This window comes from Hyla sarda, chromosome 5 (genome assembly GCF_029499605.1).
Source record: "Hyla sarda isolate aHylSar1 chromosome 5, aHylSar1.hap1, whole genome shotgun sequence".
In the NCBI taxonomy this organism is placed as follows: Eukaryota; Metazoa; Chordata; class Amphibia; order Anura; family Hylidae; genus Hyla; species Hyla sarda.
Window position 1 is genome coordinate 145,333,084 of NC_079193.1, and position 20,134 is coordinate 145,353,217.

At 44.6% G+C, this 20,134-nt stretch overlaps 1 protein-coding gene across 7 annotated transcripts in view; it reads right to left on the minus strand.

The window, feature by feature from the left end:
- POU6F2 (POU class 6 homeobox 2) overlaps positions 1-20,134 on the minus strand; it is a 715,277-nt gene that overhangs the window by 87,801 nt on the left and 607,342 nt on the right. For all 7 annotated transcript variants that reach the window (XM_056520455.1, XM_056520451.1, XM_056520454.1 and 4 more), the window contains one exon: positions 347-496. In XM_056520455.1, coding sequence (XP_056376430.1) covers positions 347-496 — 150 coding nt within the window. The remainder of the gene's footprint in view (positions 1-346; positions 497-20,134) is intronic.

A 20,134-nucleotide genomic window follows, 5' to 3' on the forward strand; every position in this document is an offset into this window, starting at 1 on the left:
CGTAGAACATTCTTAATGCATTAAAATGCCTAAGAAATAGTGTGTGAGCGATGAGGTCTTTAAGGGGTATTCCAGTTTAAAAAAATGTATATGTTGCTGGGCTAAAAAAAAAGGGAAGGGGAGCAGAGAGAAGAGATCCGCAGGGTAGGTAAGTATGGCTTTTTTAGTATTACCCCCTCCTCCTGCCCTCCAAACTACAGCAACACAACTTTTTGCATACTGGGATACCGCTTGAAACTGATTTCAAATAGACAGGATTCACAGAATCACTGAATTCACTGAAATGACTATATATAAATGACCCAACAACTTAATAGGGACTGCATCAATGGATAAAAGCACATACCTGTCCTTGTGCATTTGTGACCAGCTGACCAGAAACACCTTGCAGACTGGAGAGTGCATTACCAAAGGCCTGTGAACTTGCTATGGAGCCCATGGCAGCTGCTGCTGCTGCAGCTGCTGCTGCCTGGTTCGCTAAGGGATTGTTCACCATCTAAAAACAAAACAAAAACAATATGTAATCCATATTTAACCCCTTAAGCATACACTTTTACACTTTTTATAACATCTTTTATGTTTCAGTGTTTGGAGCTGTGTTGATGTACCACTTTGGCTTCACTTTGGACTTTTTGATCGATTTTTATAAATTTGTTTCTGGGATAAGATGTGGCCAAGACAAACACAGTTATATTTTTGTTTACACCATTCGCTGTGGGGTTTGTTTTGGGAAAGGGGGGGGGGGGTCATTAGAATTTTTTCTATACAGGATTTATTTTATACTTTTAAAAACTATTGTGGAACTTTTTTTTTTTTTTTTACACTTTTTTTAGTCCCTCTAGGGAACTTGTATGAGCAAGTATTTGTTTGCTTATTCAGATCAATGCAGTGCTATTGCAATGAACTGATCCATTCAATAGCCTATGGCAGACTGTAGAAGCAGATCAGTCACTGCAGGCAAAGAGTTCTTTAGAAGGCCTCGGGCTGCCATGACAATGGAACGGGGACAATGGATCAAATGCTGTTTGAATGCTACTGTCATCTTTGACAGCAGCATTTTACCAGTTAATAGCTGGCAATGGAGATCACTCTGTGCCAGCTATTACCGGTGTCTGTCTGCTGCTAAATGCAGCTGATATTTATCAGGTATGGAGCAGGCTGGCTTGGGAGCCCTCTTCATACACCCTTAACAATGATATATTTGTCATACATCTTTAAGTGGTTAAATACAACATACATCCTACAATAATTTCTTACAGTAAAACCCCTATGAGCTGACCACACAAATTTGCATGAAAAAGTGGTCTTTTGTGGGCTTTTCTGGTTACAGTGTCTAACAGAGTCCGCATGTATGTACAGCACACAAATAATGATAGAAGAGCCCCAAATGATGTGCTTTATTATGCTTTAAATTATTAGACTCCAGCATTGCACACAGTCTAATTTTACGTCCGGTGCATGACTCTTCCCAAATTTTTAATTTTCAGCATGGCTACTGATCTCCTTCCTAGCCCACAACATGGTTGCCCATCCCATTTTTAGTCCTACGCATTGCTCTAAATCCTATTTCTTGTCTCCAGCATGGCCTTCTTTCTTATTCCTGGTCCATAGCAAGGCTACCCATCTCATTCCTGATCCACAGCATGGCTCCCACTTTTACTACTAGTCCACAGTGCCCCCACTAATGTATAATCCCCAGTAAGGCTATGGTCACCCAGAAAACACGAGCAGACATTCCACACATTTGCATGTTCCAATGACAAAATTCTGTTGTGTGCACAGTGCAATAGGATCCCATTGAAAGCAATGGAACTTTGCTGCAGCTGAATTTCTGAGCGGAATGTGTGTGTGCTATGTAAAGAAAAAAAAAAAAAAGGCACTCCATCTCCATTCCAGACCTATGCACCCCTGCTGATCAGCTGCGGCAGTCAGGCAAGATTCTACATTGCATACAGCCCCTTGTACATTAACAGGTCATTCATTTTAAAGCTTGGATAACCCCTTTAGGTTGAATGTCAATAGAAATGCTACTCGTCAACTCAGATTACTATTATAATAATTCATATACCAATATGTTTAGGTACAAAAATATCTACGAAAGCAAAGGCAAATGTTATTTTGTGACTGGACACATGAAGACAGGTGAGATGAAGTATTGTCACAATTACAGTATCTCTCTATGGTATGTCCTCAATTTGGGACCTTTTGGGTATTGGAAAACTAGAGTTGAGAAATACTACACGCGGTACATTGAGTCACCAAATACACTGTTCAAAAAAAATAAAGGGAACACTTAAATAACACAATGTAACTCCAAGTCAATCACACTTCTGTGAAATCACACTGTCCACTCAGGAAGCAGCACTGATTGACAATCAATTTCACATGCTGCTGTGCAAATGGAACAGACAACAGGTAGAAATTATAGGCCATTAGCAAGACACCCCCAATAAAGTAGTGGCTCTGCAGGTGGTGACCACAGACCACTTCTTAGTTCCTATGCTTCCTGGCTAATTTTTTGGTCACTTTTGAATGCTGGCGGTGCTTTCACTCTAGTGGTAGCATGAGATGGAGTCTACAACCCACAAAAGTGGTTCAGGTAGTGCAGCTCATCCAGGATGGCACATCAATGGGAGCTGTGGCAAGAAGGTTTGCTGTGTCTTTCAGCGTAGTGTCCAGAGCATGGAGGTGCTACCAGGAGACAGGCCAGTACATCAGGAGATATGAAGGAGGCTGTAAGAGGGCAACAACCCAGCAGCAGGACCACTATCTCTGCCTTTGTGCAAGGAGGAGCAGGAGGAGCATTTCAGAGCCCTGCAAAATGACCACCAGCAGGCCACAAATGTGCATGTGTCCACTCAAACGGTCAGAAACAGACTTCATGAGGGTGGTATGAGGGCCCGACATCCAAAGGTGGGGGTTGTGCTTACAGCCAGAGAACACGTCACCAAGATTGGCAAATTTGCCCCTGGCGCCCTGTGCTCTTCACAGATGAAAGCAGGTTCACACTGAGCACATGTGACAGATGTGATTGGAGACATCTGGAGACGCCATGGAGAACGTTCTGAATCCGATTGAGCACATCTGGGACATCCTGTCTCGCTCCATCCACCAACGCCACTTTGCGCCACATACTGTCCAGGAGTTGGCAGATGCTTTAGACCAGGTCTGGGAGTACATCCCTCAGGAGACTATCCACCACCTCATCAGGAGCATGCCCAGGCATTGTAGGGAGGTCATATGGGCACGTGGAGGCCACACACAATACTGATACTCATTTTGACTTGTTTTAAGGACATTACATCAAAGTTGGATCAGCCTGTAGTGTGGTTTTCCACTTTGATTTTGAGGGTGACTCCATATCCAGACCTCCATGGGTTGATAAATTTGATTTCCATTGATAATTTTTGTGTGATTTAGTTGTTTGCACATTCAACTATGTAAAGATGAAAGTATTTCATATGATTAGTTAATTCAATCAGATCTAGGATGTGTTATCTTAGTGTTCCCTTTATTATTTTGAGCAGTGTATATTCTTCCATCAGCACTTGGCTTTTCCAGGGCAGGGTCTATGCCAGTATCGGCTAATCCTCCCCCCATCCCCCCTTGTCTGAGAGCAAAGAAGTCTGTCTTCTTTGTAGCCAGCCGAATCACTTCACCATCGTGGCCCCATCAGGTATTGCCCACCTTTCTGTAGTTCGTGCTATAGCACAGAGTTAACATATATATACATATATATATATATATATATATATATATATATATATATATAGTGCATATCCTTAACATATTTATATATACATAGTTGCAAAATGTGAACACATAAAAGTATCACTGAGACGTCCCTTAAATGTACTGTCAATTTAAAGTGACGGGCGAGATATTTACAAAAGATACAATTCCTACAAGGTGAAATATCCACTTCTTTTTCCTTTCATATTCATCAAAGATTTGTTCATTAAAGGCTGCAGTTACATGTTATAAGGGCTTTTTATGATGGGGCACTGACATGTTAACAAAACAATTCTCTAGTTTATAGAGCTCATAAATACATCATTGCACTTGTCTATGTTAATGAAGGAGATGTGAAAGTATATTGAATAAGCTCAAGAATTTCAGGATCACCCCTTTAATTATTTGCAGCTCTTTTCTTGGAAAAACATAAACCAAAAACAGAATTATTGGTTCTGCCTTTCAGGAAGAACTGTCATAGATAGCTTGATGTCCAACTAATGGGTCTCTATTCTACACAGTAGGGATTTGTTTTTTTCTTTCCCTTAGGAGATAACTACCGTCTTTGAACACTTTTTCTTCTTTCAGGAGACCTATTGAGTTTTCTTTTTAATGTGAATGTTACGCCGAGCGCTCCGGGTCCCCGCTCCTCCCCGGAGCGCTCGCTACACTTCCCTCACTGCAGCGCCCCGGTCGGTTCCACGGACCCGGGGCGCTGCGTTACTACCTCCGGCCGGGATGCGATTCGCGATGCGGGTAGCGCCCGCTCGCGATGCGCACCCCGGCTCCCGTACCTTACTCGCTCCCCGTCAGTTCTGTCCCGGCGCGCGCGGCCCCGCTCCCTAGGGCGCGCGCGCGCCGGGTCTTTGCGATTTAAAGGGCCACTGCACCGCTGATTGGTGCAGTGGTTCCAATTAGTGTTTACACCTGTGCACTTCCCTATATCACCTCACTTCCCCTTCACTCCCTCGCCGGATCTTGTTGCCCTAGTGCCAGTGAAAGCGTTCCTTGTGTGTTCCTTGCCTGTGATTCCAGACCTTCTGCCGTTGCCCCTGACTACGATCCTTGCTGCCTGCCCCGACCTTCTGCTACGTCCGACCTTGCTTCTGTCTACTCCCTTGTACCGCGCCTATCTTCAGCAGCCAGAGAGGTTGAGCCGTTGCTAGGGGATACGACCTGGTCACTACCGCCGCAGCAAGACCATCCCGCTTTGCGGCGGGCTCTGGTGAAAACCAGTAGTGACTTAGAACCGATCCTCTAGCACGGTCCACGCCAATCCCTCTCTGGCACAGAGGATCCACTACCTGCCAGCCGGCATCGTGACAGTAGATCCGGCCATGGATCCCGCTGAAGTTCCTCTGCCAGTTGTCGCTGACCTCACCACGGTGGTCGCCCAGCAGTCACAACAGATTGCGCAACAAGGCCAACAGCTGTCTCAACTGACTGTTATGCTACAACAGTTACTACCACAGCTCCAGCAATCATCTCCTCCGCCAGCTCCTGTACCTCCTCCGCAGCGAGTGGCCGCTTCTGGAATACGACTATCCTTGCCGGATAAATTTGATGGGGACTCTAAGTTTTGCCGTGGCTTTCTTTCCCAATGTTCATTACACTTGGAGATGATGTCGGACCAGTTCCCCACTGAAAGGTCTAAGGTGGCTTTCGTAGTCAGCCTGCTGTCTGGAAAAGCCCTGGCTTGGGCCACACCGCTCTGGGACCGCAATGACCCCGTCACTGCCTCTGTACACTCCTTCTTCTCGGAAATTCGAAGTGTCTTTGAGGAACCTGCCCGAGCCTCTTCTGCTGAGACTGCCCTGTTGAACCTGGTCCAGGGTAATTCTTCCGTTGGCGAGTATGCCGTACAGTTCCGTACCCTTGCTTCAGAATTATCCTGGAATAATGAGGCACTCTGCGCGACCTTTAAAAAAGGCCTATCCAGCAACATTAAAGATGTTCTGGCCGCACGAGGAATCCCTGCTAACCTACATGAACTCATCCATCTTGCCACTCGCATTGACATGCGTTTTTCCGAACGGCGTCAGGAGCTCCGCCAGGATATGGACTCTGTTCGCACGAGGCGTTTCTTCTCCCCGGCTCCTCTCTCCTCTGGTCCCCTGCAATCTGTTCCTGTGCCTCCCGCCGTGGAGGCTATGCAGGTCGACCGGTCTCGCCTGACACCCCAAGAGAGGACACGACGCCGCATGGAGAATCTCTGCCTGTACTGTGCTAGTACCGAACACTTCCTGAAGGATTGTCCTATCCGTCCTCCCCGCCTGGAAAGACGTCCGCTGACTCCGCACAAAGGTGAGACAGTCCTTGATGTCTACTCTGCTTCTCCACGTCTTACTGTGCCTGTGCGGATGTCTGCCTCTGCCTTCTCCTTCTCTGCTGTGGCCTTCTTGGACTCTGGATCTGCAGGAAATTTCATCTTAGCCTCCCTCGTCAACAGGTTCAACATCCCGGTGACCAGTCTCGCCAGACCCCTCTACATCAATTGTGTAAACAATGAAAGATTGGACTGTACTATACGTTTCCGCACGGAGCCCCTTCTAATGTGCATCGGATCTCATCACGAGAGGATTGAACTGTTGGTTCTCCCCAATTGCACTTCTGAAATCCTTCTTGGACTTCCCTGGCTTCAACTCCATTCCCCAATCCTGGATTGGTCCACTGGGGAGATCAAGAGTTGGGGGCCCTCTTGTTCCAAGGACTGCTTAAAACCGGTTCCCAGTAAACCTTGCCGTGTCCCTGTGCTTCCTCATGTAACCGGTCTCCCTAAGGCCTATATGGACTTTGCGGACGTTTTTTGCAAAAAACAAGCTGAGACTCTACCTCCTCACAGGCCTTATGATTGTCCCATTGACCTCCTCCCGGGCACTACTCCACCCCGGGGCAGAATCTATCCTCTGTCCGTCCCAGAGACTCTTGCCATGTCTGAATACGTCCAAGAAAATTTAAAAAAGGGCTTTATCCGTAAATCCTCCTCTCCTGCCGGAGCCGGATTTTTCTTTGTGTCCAAAAAAGATGGCTCTCTACGTCCTTGCATTGACTACCGCGGTCTTAATAAAATCACGGTTAAGAACCGCTACCCCCTACCCCTCATCTCTGAACTCTTTGATCGTCTCCAAGGTGCCCATATTTTTACCAAACTGGACTTAAGAGGGGCTTATAATCTCATCCGCATCAGAGAGGGGGATGAATGGAAAACGGCATTTAACACCAGAGATGGACACTTTGAGTATCTGGTCATGCCCTTTGGTCTATGCAACGCCCCTGCCGTCTTCCAAGACTTTGTTAATGAAATTTTTCGTGATCTACTATACTCCTGTGTTGTTGTATATCTGGACGATATCCTGATTTTTTCTGCCAATCTTGAAGAACACCGCCAGCATGTCCGTATGGTTCTTCAGAGACTTCGTGATAATCAACTCTATGCCAAAATAGAGAAATGTCTGTTTGAATGCCAATCTCTTCCTTTTCTAGGATACTTGGTCTCTGGCCAGGGACTACAAATGGACCCAGATAAACTCTCTGCCGTCTTAGATTGGCCACGCCCCTCCGGACTCCGTGCCATCCAACGTTTTTTGGGGTTCGCCAATTATTACAGGCAATTTATTCCACATTTTTCTACCATTGTGGCTCCTATTGTGGCTTTAACAAAAAAAAATGCCGATCCCAAGTCTTGGCCTCCTCAAGCGGAAGACGCCTTTAAACGACTCAAGTCTGCCTTTTCTTCGGCTCCCGTGCTCTCCAGACCTGACCCATCTAAACCCTTCCTATTGGAGGTTGATGCCTCCTCAGTGGGAGCTGGAGCTGTCCTTCTACAAAAAAACTCTTCCGGGCATGCTGTTACTTGTGGTTTTTTTTCCAGGACCTTCTCTCCGGCGGAGAGGAACTACTCCATCGGGGATCGAGAGCTTCTAGCCATTAAATTAGCACTTGAGGAATGGAGGCATCTGCTGGAGGGATCAAGATTTCCAGTTATTATTTACACCGATCACAAGAACCTCTCCTACCTCCAGTCTGCCCAACGGCTGAATCCTCGTCAGGCCAGGTGGTCTCTGTTCTTTGCCCGATTTAATTTTGAAATTCACTTTCGGCCTGCTGATAAAAACATTAGGGCCGATGCTCTCTCTCGTTCCTCAGATGCCTCTGAAATTGAACTCTCTCCTCAACACATCATTCCTCCTGACTGCCTGATTTCCACTTCTCCAGCCTCCATCAGGCAAACTCCTCCAGGAAAGACCTTTGTTTCTCCACGCCAACGCCTTGGGATCCTCAAATGGGGTCACTCCTCCCATCTCGCAGGTCATGCGGGCATCAAGAAATCTGTGCAACTCATCTCTCGCTTCTATTGGTGGCCGACTCTAGAGACTGATGTGGTGGACTTTGTGCGAGCCTGCACTATCTGTGCCCGGGATAAGACTCCTCGCCAGAAGCCCGCTGGTTTTCTTCATCCTCTACCTGTCCCCGAACAACCTTGGTCTCTGATTGGTATGGATTTTATTACTGACTTACCCCCATCCCATGGCAACACTGTTATTTGGGTGGTCGTTGATCGATTCTCCAAAATGGCACATTTCATCCCTCTTCCTGGTCTTCCTTCAGCGCCTCAGTTGGCTAAACAATTTTTTGTACACATTTTTCGTCTTCACGGGTTGCCTACACAGATCGTCTCGGATAGAGGCGTCCAATTTGTGTCTAAATTCTGGAGGGCTCTCTGTAAACAACTCAAGATTAAATTAAATTTTTCTTCTGCATACCATCCTCAATCCAATGGACAAGTAGAGAGAATTAACCAGATCTTGGGTGACTATTTACGACATTTTGTTTCCTCCCGCCAGGATGACTGGGCAGATCTTCTACCTTGGGCCGAATTCTCGTATAATTTCAGAATCTCTGAATCTTCCTCCAAATCTCCGTTTTTCGTGGTGTACGGCCGTCACCCTCTTCCCCCCCTCCCTACCCCCTTGCCCTCTGGTCTGCCCGCTGTGGATGAAATTTCTCGTGATCTTTCCACCATATGGAAAGAGACCCAAAATTCTCTCTTACAGGCTTCTTCTCGCATGAAGAGATTCGCAGATAAGAAAAGAAGAGCTCCTCCCATTTTTTCCCCTGGAGACAAGGTATGGCTCTCCGCTAAATATGTCCGTTTCCGTGTCCCGAGCTATAAGTTGGGACCACGCTATCTTGGTCCTTTTAAAGTTTTGTGTCAAATTAATCCTGTCTCTTACAAACTTCTTCTTCCTCCTTCTCTTCGTATCCCTAATGCCTTTCACGTCTCTCTTCTTAAACCTCTCATCCTCAACCGTTTTTCTCCTAAATCTGTTCCTCCCACTCCTGTTTCCGGCTCCTCGGACATCTTCTCTGTCAAAGAGATTTTGGCCTCTAAAAAGGTCAGGGGAAGAACTTTTTTTTTAGTGGATTGGGAGGGTTGTGGTCCAGAAGAGAGGTCCTGGGAACCTGAGGACAATATCCTGGACAAAAGTCTGATCCTCAGGTTCTCAGGCCCCAAGAAGAGGGGGAGACCCAAGGGGGGGGGTACTGTTACGCCGAGCGCTCCGGGTCCCCGCTCCTCCCCGGAGCGCTCGCTACACTTCCCTCACTGCAGCGCCCCGGTCGGTTCCACGGACCCGGGGCGCTGCGTTACTACCTCCGGCCGGGATGCGATTCGCGATGCGGGTAGCGCCCGCTCGCGATGCGCACCCCGGCTCCCGTACCTTACTCGCTCCCCGTCAGTTCTGTCCCGGCGCGCGCGGCCCCGCTCCCTAGGGCGCGCGCGCGCCGGGTCTTTGCGATTTAAAGGGCCACTGCACCGCTGATTGGTGCAGTGGTTCCAATTAGTGTTTACACCTGTGCACTTCCCTATATCACCTCACTTCCCCTTCACTCCCTCGCCGGATCTTGTTGCCCTAGTGCCAGTGAAAGCGTTCCTTGTGTGTTCCTTGCCTGTGATTCCAGACCTTCTGCCGTTGCCCCTGACTACGATCCTTGCTGCCTGCCCCGACCTTCTGCTACGTCCGACCTTGCTTCTGTCTACTCCCTTGTACCGCGCCTATCTTCAGCAGCCAGAGAGGTTGAGCCGTTGCTAGGGGATACGACCTGGTCACTACCGCCGCAGCAAGACCATCCCGCTTTGCGGCGGGCTCTGGTGAAAACCAGTAGTGACTTAGAACCGATCCTCTAGCACGGTCCACGCCAATCCCTCTCTGGCACAGAGGATCCACTACCTGCCAGCCGGCATCGTGACAGTGAACCACATAACTTTTTCTCCTGCACAGGTCATGAATCCTGTGTAAGAGGGAAGGAGTAGGCTTCTTTGTAGACCGCAGAAACATGCTTTTGTTAGGGCTAATCTGAAACTGCATGAGTTTCTGTACTGAAAGGAAGAAACTTCACAGGCCTGACTATGATGAAAATAGAGCAGAGACTTTGCTTACTATATTTTGCCTTGATTGAATTGCCATTCACCCCTTCCACATGGGTATATTCTGCTTTAGAGCATGTCTCTGGCACATTCTGAAATTAATAAGCAGCATATGGGTACAGCGCACTTGTTTTACCAAGTCAAGTACAGTGGGGCAAAAAAGTATTTAGTCAGCTACGAATTGTGCACGTTCCCCCACCTAGAAAGATGAGAGGCCTGTAATTTCCATCATAGATATATCTCAACTATGAGAGACATAATGAGAAAACAAATCCATAAAAGCACATTGTCTGATTTTTAAAGAATTTATTTGCAAATTATTGTGGAAAATAAGTATTTGGTCAATAACAAAAGTTCATCTCAATGCTTTGTTATATACCCTTTGTTGGCAATGACAGAGGTCAAATGTTTTCTGTAAGTCTTCACAAGGTTTTCACAAACTGTTGCTGGTATTTTGGCCCATTCCTCCATGCAGATCTCCTCCAGAGTAGTGATGTTTTGGGGCTGTTGTTGGGCAACACAGACTTAACTCCCTCCAAAGGTTTTCTATAGGTTTGAGATCTGGAGACTGGCTAGGCCATTTGAGGACATTGAAATGCTTCTTACCAAGCCACTCCTTTGTTGCCCGGTTAGTGTGTTTGGCATCATTGTCATGCTAAAAGACTCAGCCACGTTTCATCTTCAATGCCCTTGCTGATGGGAGGAGGTTTTCATTCAAAATATCACAATATATGGCCCCCTTAATTCATTCCTTTACACGGATAAGTTGTCCCTTGGTCCCTTAGCAGAAAAACAGCCCCAAAGCATGATGTTTCCACCTCAATGCTTCACAGTAGGTATCACAAAATTTCCTCCGAAAAAAACACAGGATCAGGCAGGCGCTTGGATCTTGTTTGAAGCAAACAGTTTATTTACCCATAATGCAATGCATTTCAAGGTGAACCCCTTCATCAGGCATCTGATGATATGAAGATGATGTTTCACATCTGCAACTGAGGAAGGGTGGTACAATACCTGAAATGCGTCTTGCTTTGATATAGTCTGTTATTTTATTTTTGTTTATTTAATAAACAAGTTGTATTGGATTAAGAGGATTCTCCTCACTTTTATTTTCTCCTCTGGAGATAGCACCTAGTAGGGATAGTTTTTTCCACCTCTTCTCTCCAGAACATATAGTGGCTGAATAGCACAGCCTGGAGTTGGTGGCAGCATGTGTAGAGCATATAGTGACTGAATGGCACAGCCTGGAGTTGGCAAAAGCATGAGGAGACCATATAGTGGCTGAATGGCACAGCCTGGAGTTGGCAAAAGCATGAGGAGACCATATAGTGGCTGAATGGCACAGCCTAGAGTTGGTGGCAGCATGTGTAGAACATATAGTGGCTGAATGGCACAGCCTGGAGTTGGCAAAAGCATGAGGAGACCATATAGTGGCTGAATGGCACAGCCTGGAGTTGGAAAAAGCATGAGGAGACCATACAGTGGCTGAATGGCACAGTCTGGAGTTGGAAAAAGCATGAGGAGACCATATAGTGGCTGAATGGCACAGCTTGGAGTTGGCAAAAGCATGAGGAGACCATATAGTGGCTGAATGGCATAGCCTGGAGGTGGCTGAAGCACGAGGAGATGATATAGTGAAAAAAGTTCTAATACGGAGGAATGTTTGTAACTGGCGGCATATGAGGAGACAATATAGTGGCTGAAGGCACAGTCTGGAGTTGGCAAAAGCATGAGGAGACCATATAGTGGCTGAATGGTACAGCCTGGAGTTGGCAAAAGCATGAGGAGACCATATAGTGGCTGAATGGTACAGCCTGGAGTTGGCAAAAGCATGAGGAGACCATATAGTGGCTGAATGGCACAGCCTGGAGTTGGCAAAAGCATGAGGAGACCATATAGTGGCTGAATGGCACAGCCTGGAGTTGGAAAAAGCATGAGGAGACCATATAGTGGCTGAATGGCACAGTCTGGAGTTGGAAAAAGCATGAGGAGACCATATAGTGGCTGAATGGCACAGCCTGGAGTTGGAAAAAGCATGAGGAGACCATATTGTGGCTGAATGGCATAGCCTGGAGGTGGCTGAAGCACGAGGAGATGATATAGTGAAAAAAGTTCTAATACGGAGGAATGTTTGTAACTGGCGGCATATGAGGAGACCATATAATGGCTGAAGGGACAGTCTGGAGTTGGCAAAAGCATGAGGAGACCATATAGTGGCTGAATGGTAGAGCCTGGAGTTGGCAAAAGCATGAGGAGACCATATAGTGGCTGAATGGCACAGCCTGGAGTTGTGGCAGCATGTGTAGAACATATAGTGGCTGAATGGCACAGCCTGGAGTTGGCAAAAGCATGAGGAGACCATATAGTGGCTGAATGGTACAGCCTGGAGTTGGCAAAAGCATGAGGAGACCATATAGTGGCTGAATGGCACAGCCTGGAGGTGACTGAAGAATGAGGAGATGATATAATGAAAAAAGGTCTAATGCAGAGGAATGTTTGTAACTGGGGAGAAGCAACTTAAATCTTTTTGGCACTGTAAATTTTTGTGAAGTGTTGGTTTGGCACCATGACAAGACAATGATCTGAAACATACAGCCACAGTGGCTTAGGGAAAACACTGTGTGTTCTTGAGTTGCCCAGCTAGAGCACTGTCTTAACCCCTTAAGGACTCAGAGTTTTTCCGTTTTTGCACTTTCGTTTTTTCCTCCTTACCTTTTAAAAATCATAACCCTTTCAATTTTCCACCTAAAAATCCATATTATGGCTTATTTTTTGCGTCGCCAATTCTACTTTGCAGTGACATTAGTCATTTTACCCAAAAAAGCACAGCGAAACGGAAAAAAAAATCATTGTGCGACAAAATTGAAGAAAAAACGCCATTTTGTGAATTTTGGGGGCTTCCATTTCTACGCAGTGCATATTTCGGTAAAAATTACACCTTATCATTATTCTGTAGGTCCATACGGTTAAAATGATACCCTACTTATATAGGTTTGATTTTGTCGCACTTCTGGAAAAAATCATAACTACATGCAGGAAAATTTATAAGTTTAAAAATGTCATATTCTGACCCCTATAACTTTTTTATTTTTCCACTTACAGGGCGGTATGAGGACTAATTTTTTGCGCCGTGATCTGAAGTTTTTATCGGTATGATTTTTGTTTTGATCTGACTTTTTGATCACTTTTTATTCATTTTTTAATGGTATAAAAAGTGACCAAAATACGCTTTTTTGGACTTTGGAATTTTTTGGCGCGTACGCCATTGAATGTGCGGTTTAATTAATGATATATTTTTATAGTTTAGACATTTGCGCACACGGTGATACCACATATGTTTATTTTTTTTACACTGTTTTATTTTTTTATGGGAAAAGGGGGGTGATTCAAACTTTTATTAGGGAAGGGGTTAAATGACCTTTATTAACACTTTTTTTTTTACATTTTTTTTGCAGTGTTATAGGTCCCATAGGGACCTATAACACTGCACACACTGATCTTTTACACAGATCACAGGCGTGTATTAACACGCCTGTGATCAGTGTTATCGGCGCTTGACTGCTCCTGCCTGGATCTCAGGCACGGAGCAGTCATTCGCCGATCGGACACCGAGGAGGCAGGTAAGGGCCCTCCCGGTGTCCGGTCAGCTGTTCGGGACGCCGCGATTTCACCACGGCGGTCCCGAACAGCCCGACTGAGCAGCCGGGTCACTTTTACTTTCGCCTTTAGAAGCGGCGGTCAGCTTTGACCGCCGCTTCTAAAGGGTTAATACCGCACATCGCCGCGATCGGCGATGTGTGGTATTAGCCGCGGGTCCCGGCCGCTGATGAGCGCCGGGACCGACGCGATATGATTTCTTTGGATTTCTTTATGGATTTCTTTTTTCTGTCCACGGTGCTCTCTGCTGAAACCTCTGTCCGTATCAGGAACTGCCCAGAACAGGAGCAAATCCTCATAGCAAACCAATGTTGTTCTGTACAGTTCCTGATACAGACAGAGGTGTCAGCAGAGAGCACTGTGGACAGAAAAAAAAGAAATCCAAAAACAAAAGAACTTTCTCAGTAATATACAACTGCTAATAAGTACTGGAAGGATAGAAGTAATTTACAAATATAACAAAAAGAAAAAAAAAATTGAAAAATAGCCAGCACAATTGAAGCAGATGATTCCAAAGTACAGTGATCCCTCAACTTACAATGGCCTCAACATACAATAGTTTCAACATACAATATTTTTTTCTGAACCATCGTAACTTGAAACCAGACTCAACATACTATGCCAAGGACAGTCCAGATCTGTGAGACATTTCACAACTGGAGGAACTGACCAATCAGAATGGGCATTTTACTGGTAAATCACCTGTATTACTTAAGTGAATGCACTGACCGGCTGTCTGGTAGCGCCCCCTACAGTACAGGGAGGAACTACAAGTTCTGTACTACCCCTTACCTGTGCCAGGGTTAGCTGCTCCTTTGGACACCAAGTAAGGGTGGCTCCATTTGGGACACTGTGTGTACTGTATAGGACCCTGAAGAAGCTCCTGTCCTCTACATAAACCAGTGTTTCCCAACCAGGGTGCCTCCAGCTTTTGCAAAACTACAACTCCCAGCATGCCCGGACAGCAGTTGGCTTTCCGGGCATGCTGGGAGTTGTAGTTTTGCAACAGCTGGAGGCACCCTGGTTGGGAAACACTGACATAGACAGTGATTTACAGCCCCCAGCAGCTCTTTCTTACTTTTATATGTAAGGTCTTGTTTTATCTGTATTAGTTGTCTACTTATTTTTCTTTAACCCTCACCTTTTCCTATTTGTGATGACATTTTGGTGGCTTCAGAACCAATTACCAGGTTTCCATAGAGTTATGGTCTCAACATACAATGGTTTCAACATACAATGGTCATCCTGGAACCAATTAATATTGTAACTTGAGGGACCACTGTATAAGCAATACTTTATTGGGGGCCTCTCTGGACTGATGTAGCCATAAAAAGAGCTAATAGTTGCTGGTAGAACATAGTGCTCAGCTCAATTCAGGGCCACAACGTAGCTACAGGCTCATAGCTTCTCCCACACGTTTAGGCCTTATCTGGATCTTCAAGAAAAACTAAAATAGCGAAGCAGTACTGCTAAGCAAAGGATAATAGATAGAAAGAAAGAAACAGATATAAGAATATGTCCAATAGATATATGTATTACGCATATTAAATACAATATTAATTCACATACAAAAGTGTCTTTTGCAGGGCCCTTGCATCAGACAGATAATATGTATAAAAACAAAAAGTAAAAAATATTAAAAATGTTAAAAAATAATATTATGCACCATTGGTAAGTATAGTTCCCCTATTTGGTGTGGATTCTAGTAACTTGGTGATCTCTTCACCGTAACTGGCAACTGTAACGAGGCAACAGGGTAATGTCCTCTCCACAATATGGGTACAGTGATTTGCAATTCACTACTACAACCATCATTGCAAATCCAGAAGTAGATGCACGCTAAATGAACAATATTCATGCTGCCCCCCAACAAACTGAATTAGGACGTGCCCTGCAGCAACCAACCGATATCGGTAACACTGGTAAGAGGCGCTTCCCTGCATAGCGCAGTTGTCCGGCACCTCCAGCACTGCACAGCGCACTTGTCCAGGATCTCCAGTGCTGCACAGCGCACTTGTCCAGGATCTCCAGTGCTGCACAGCGCACTTGTCCAGGATCTCCAGTGCTGCACCGTGCACTTGCTTGGCACCTAACCCTAACCCCCACCCTCAAGGACACTAACATAATAGCCCTGTGCTATCAGTGTAAAGTGGGCAGCAAATAGGGGCACTACAGCTCTGCAGAGCGCTTATACTGAACACAAGCCACACTTTCGGTCTACATTACAAGCACGGCGCCGCCAGAGCCATTTCCATAAAGGACAACTTACTAACTGAATTGTAAATCATTGTTCCCATATTGTGGAGAGGACATTACCCTGTTGCCTCATTACAGTACGCCAGTTATGGTGAAGAGATCACCAAATTACTGGAAAACTATACTTACCAATGGTGCATAATATTATTTTTTAAAATTGTTAATATTTTTTTCTTTTTTGCTTTTATACATATGGTCTGATGCAAGGGCCCTGCAAAAGACACAATCTTATATAAATTTCTTTCTATCTATTATCCTTAGTCTAGCAGGACTGCTTTGGTATTTTGTTTTTCTTGCAGTATATTTGGCACATCAGGTAATGCGCAATGCAGTATCCTCAGCCATGAATTCTGGTTTTATATAGAGCTCCCATTCAATTTTTACTTTGGTTACTTATCTGGATCTTCCTGCTAACTGTGCACACAAAACAGTTCCTAATTCCTCCTGTAGGGTAACACTACTCTCTGGAGTGATGTAGCCATAAAAAGGGCTAATAATTGCTAGTAGAAAAACCGCTATGCAGATGGGAAGGATAGAACACTCAGAATGAAGCCCAGGTTCATACATTCTTTTTTGTTAGAAGAATAGTCTACTTCACTATTCCATCTTTTTTGGGGGTTTACTGCTGTGTCTTAACCAGATGGAGGCCCCAACAAGACTCTTTTAGGGTCCTACTTAAATGTTTTTAAACTCCACAAGAAGGATACCTTTCAATGGTAACAATATTATGATACAATCATATTATAAAATATTGTATTTAATTTTTACTAGCTTTATCAACAGCAACCACCAACAAAGGAAAAGTGCAGATAATATCAAGCAGATGAAGGTAATACATTCAACAATAAATAACATATCTATCTATCTATCTATCTATCTATCTATATATATATATATATATATATGTCAATGTGTGTGATTAAAGTAAATTGTAGGGTAAAAAATCATTTACTTCATGTAAGATCTACTTTCTTTTGGGGATATAAAATTTTATTAAATGATTTAAAATTTTAGCTAGACAAATGAAAACATATGTTAGTGTGCACAATAAAGCCTAAAGGTCTGTGGACCAGTCAGCCCCATGGCCCCATGTAAGTGTTAACTCCATAATAATCATTGTCTGTCCTGTGCAGTCTACTGCTGAGGCAGATGCTTTATTGTCATCATTATCACTTTTGCACCATACAGAGTTCACATGTCCCCCTTATTTTGAGGCTACAGACATATAGTCAGTCTCAATGGGAGCAGTTTATACTCAGCAATTGCCACAACAATTACAAGTGCTAACTGTAAACTCTCAAAAGAATTCCAGTATACAACATTTTTTACTTGTTTTTTAAAAAGATTTAGTTTTTATATTTCTCATTTTATTCCTTATGTTTGTTATTGTACTTTATTTTGGAACTGAAGTTAAATAAAAAAAAACATGGGGGAAAGTTATCAAAACTTGCGTAGAAAAGGAGTGGTGCAGTTGCCTATAGCAACCAATCAGATTGATTATTTCACTTTTAAAAAGCTGTCCTAAATATTAAAGAAGAACATAGAAAATCTAATAGTTACTAATAGAGATGAGTGAATTTTTTTTAATTCAATTCGGCTGATTCGACAAATTTTCTGAAAAAATTTGGTTTGGTCCGGATTTATTCACAGAGAATCTCTATTAAAAACTGCTATTTCTGGCCTACAGAGAGCCTCAATAGGGGTGTAGAACACTTTGCCTTGCTGTAACACGCATAGGGTATGTGCCAGGTTAGAGAAATAATACTGTTATTCAGTATGATATGCAGATTAGAGGTGTCGCTATTAGAATCACTGTCCCAAAGTGGCACAATGACAGAGCCTGGAGGAGGCATTAGTAGGAGGAGAACATATAGTGGCTGAATGACACAGCGTGGAGGTGGCGGCAGCGTGTGGAGACCATATAGTGGCTGAATGACACAGCCTGGAGGTGGCATCAGCATGAGGTGATCACATAGTGGCAAAATGAGACAGCCCGGAGGTGGCAGCAGCATGAGGAGAACATATGGTGGCAGAATGAGACAGCCTGGAGCTGGCATCAGCATGAGGAGAACATATGGTGGCAGTATGAGACAGCCTGGAGTTGGAAGCAGCTTGAGGAGAACAGATGGTAGCAGAATGAGACAGTCTGGAGGTGTCATCAGCAGCACAAGGAGTCCTGAAAGTGACCCGGTGACATAGTAGGGTGGTGGGTGGCAATACCAGTACCCGGTGATGAAGGTGGGTGAAAAAAAGGAGAACTTGGCATCAGATGTGTGGCATCAGATGTGTGGCATCAGGCGGGTGGCAGGATCAGAAGAGTAGCTGAGGCAGGTAGGCAGAAGAAAACTGTCTTTTTTGTAAAAGTGTTTGTGTGCACAAGTAAGTATTGAAGATATGCATTATGTAAAACTTTACTTTTAACATTATTCATAGGATAAAATATATGGATCAATAAAAAATTTTAAATAAAAAAAAGGAAAAGTGTGCAAAAAACACCATGTGCCATCTACACCACCAAGTATTGATGTGATACCTCTAAAAGGTGGAAGATAACAATGTATGGTTCATTGTAACTGGTGCGGGTACAAACTTCCCCTGTATGGCCTTTTTCTCGCATTATTAATTCCCTCATTGGCAAGTGTTACTCGTCCTAAAAAGGGCCGGCCCCACACAGGAACCTCACCCTATTTCGACCTAAAAACATTGTCCTTTCCCATGGTTTTTAGTTGGAAATAGGGAGAGGTTCCTGTGTGAGGCTGCCCTTTTAAGGACGAGTAACACTTGCCAAGAAGGGAATTAATAGTGCAAGAGTAGGGCCTTACAGACAAAGTTTTTACCCCCACCTGTTACAATGGACCATACGTTGTTCCCTAAGAAAACGTTATTTTATCCTAAGAAAAGTTACGTTTTAGTTAATGCATATCCTCAATAGTTACTTGTGGTCCAATGCAGAGGAATTTCTGAAACTGGGGACCAGAACCTTAATTATGTTTTGCAGTATCCATGGCAGCAAAATGAGAGAGCCTGGAGGTGGAAGCATCAGCACGAGGAGACCATAGAGCAGCACAATGAGAGAGCCTGGAGGTGGAAGCATCAGCATGGGGAGACCATAGAGCAGCACAATGAGAGAGCCTGGAGGTGGCAGCATCAGCATGAGGAGACCATAGAGCAGAACAATGAGAGAGCCTGGAGGTGGAAGCATCAGCATGAGGAGACCATATGGTGGCACAATGAGAGAGCCTGGAGGTGGCAGCATCAGCATAAGGAGACCATATGGCAGCACAATGAGAGAGCCTGGAGGTTGCAGCATCAGCATGAGGGCCATGCCAACTGAGGGTTGAGTCTGAGGAACCCAAATGCCCCCCAATTTTGGGGGGCATTTTCTCCCATTACCTTTTGTAAAAAATTGAAAATTTGGGGGAAAACTGCAATTTTTTTTCATTTACACATGCGATTTTAACGAAAAGTCGTCAAACACCTGTGATGTGTTAAGGCTCACTGGACCCCTTGCTATGTGCCTTGAGGGGTGTAGTTTCCAAAATGTAACATACCCCCCCAAAAACCATTTCTGCAAAATTCCCTCTTCAAAATCCCACTGTTGCTCCTTAACTTCTGAGCCCTCTAAAGCGCCCGCCGAACACTTGACATACACATATGAGGTATTTCCTTAATCAAGAGAATTTGGGTTACAAATTTTGGGGGAGCTTTTTCTCCTATTAACACTTGTAAAAATTCAAAAACTGGGTCTACAAGAACATACGAGTGTAAAAAATGAAGATTTTGAATTTTCTCCTTCACTTTGCTGCTATTCCTGTGAAACACCTAAAGGGTTGACAAACTTACTGAATGTAATTTTGGATACTTTGAGGGGTGCAGTTTTATAATGGGGTCATTTGTGGGGTATTTCTAATTTGAAGGCCCTTCAAACCCACTTCAAAACTGAACTGGTCCGTAAAAAAATTCTGAATTTGAAAATGTTGTGAAAAATTGGAAAATTGCTGCTGAACTTTGAAGCCCTCTGATGTCTTCCAAAAGTAAAAACATGTCAACTTTATGATGGAA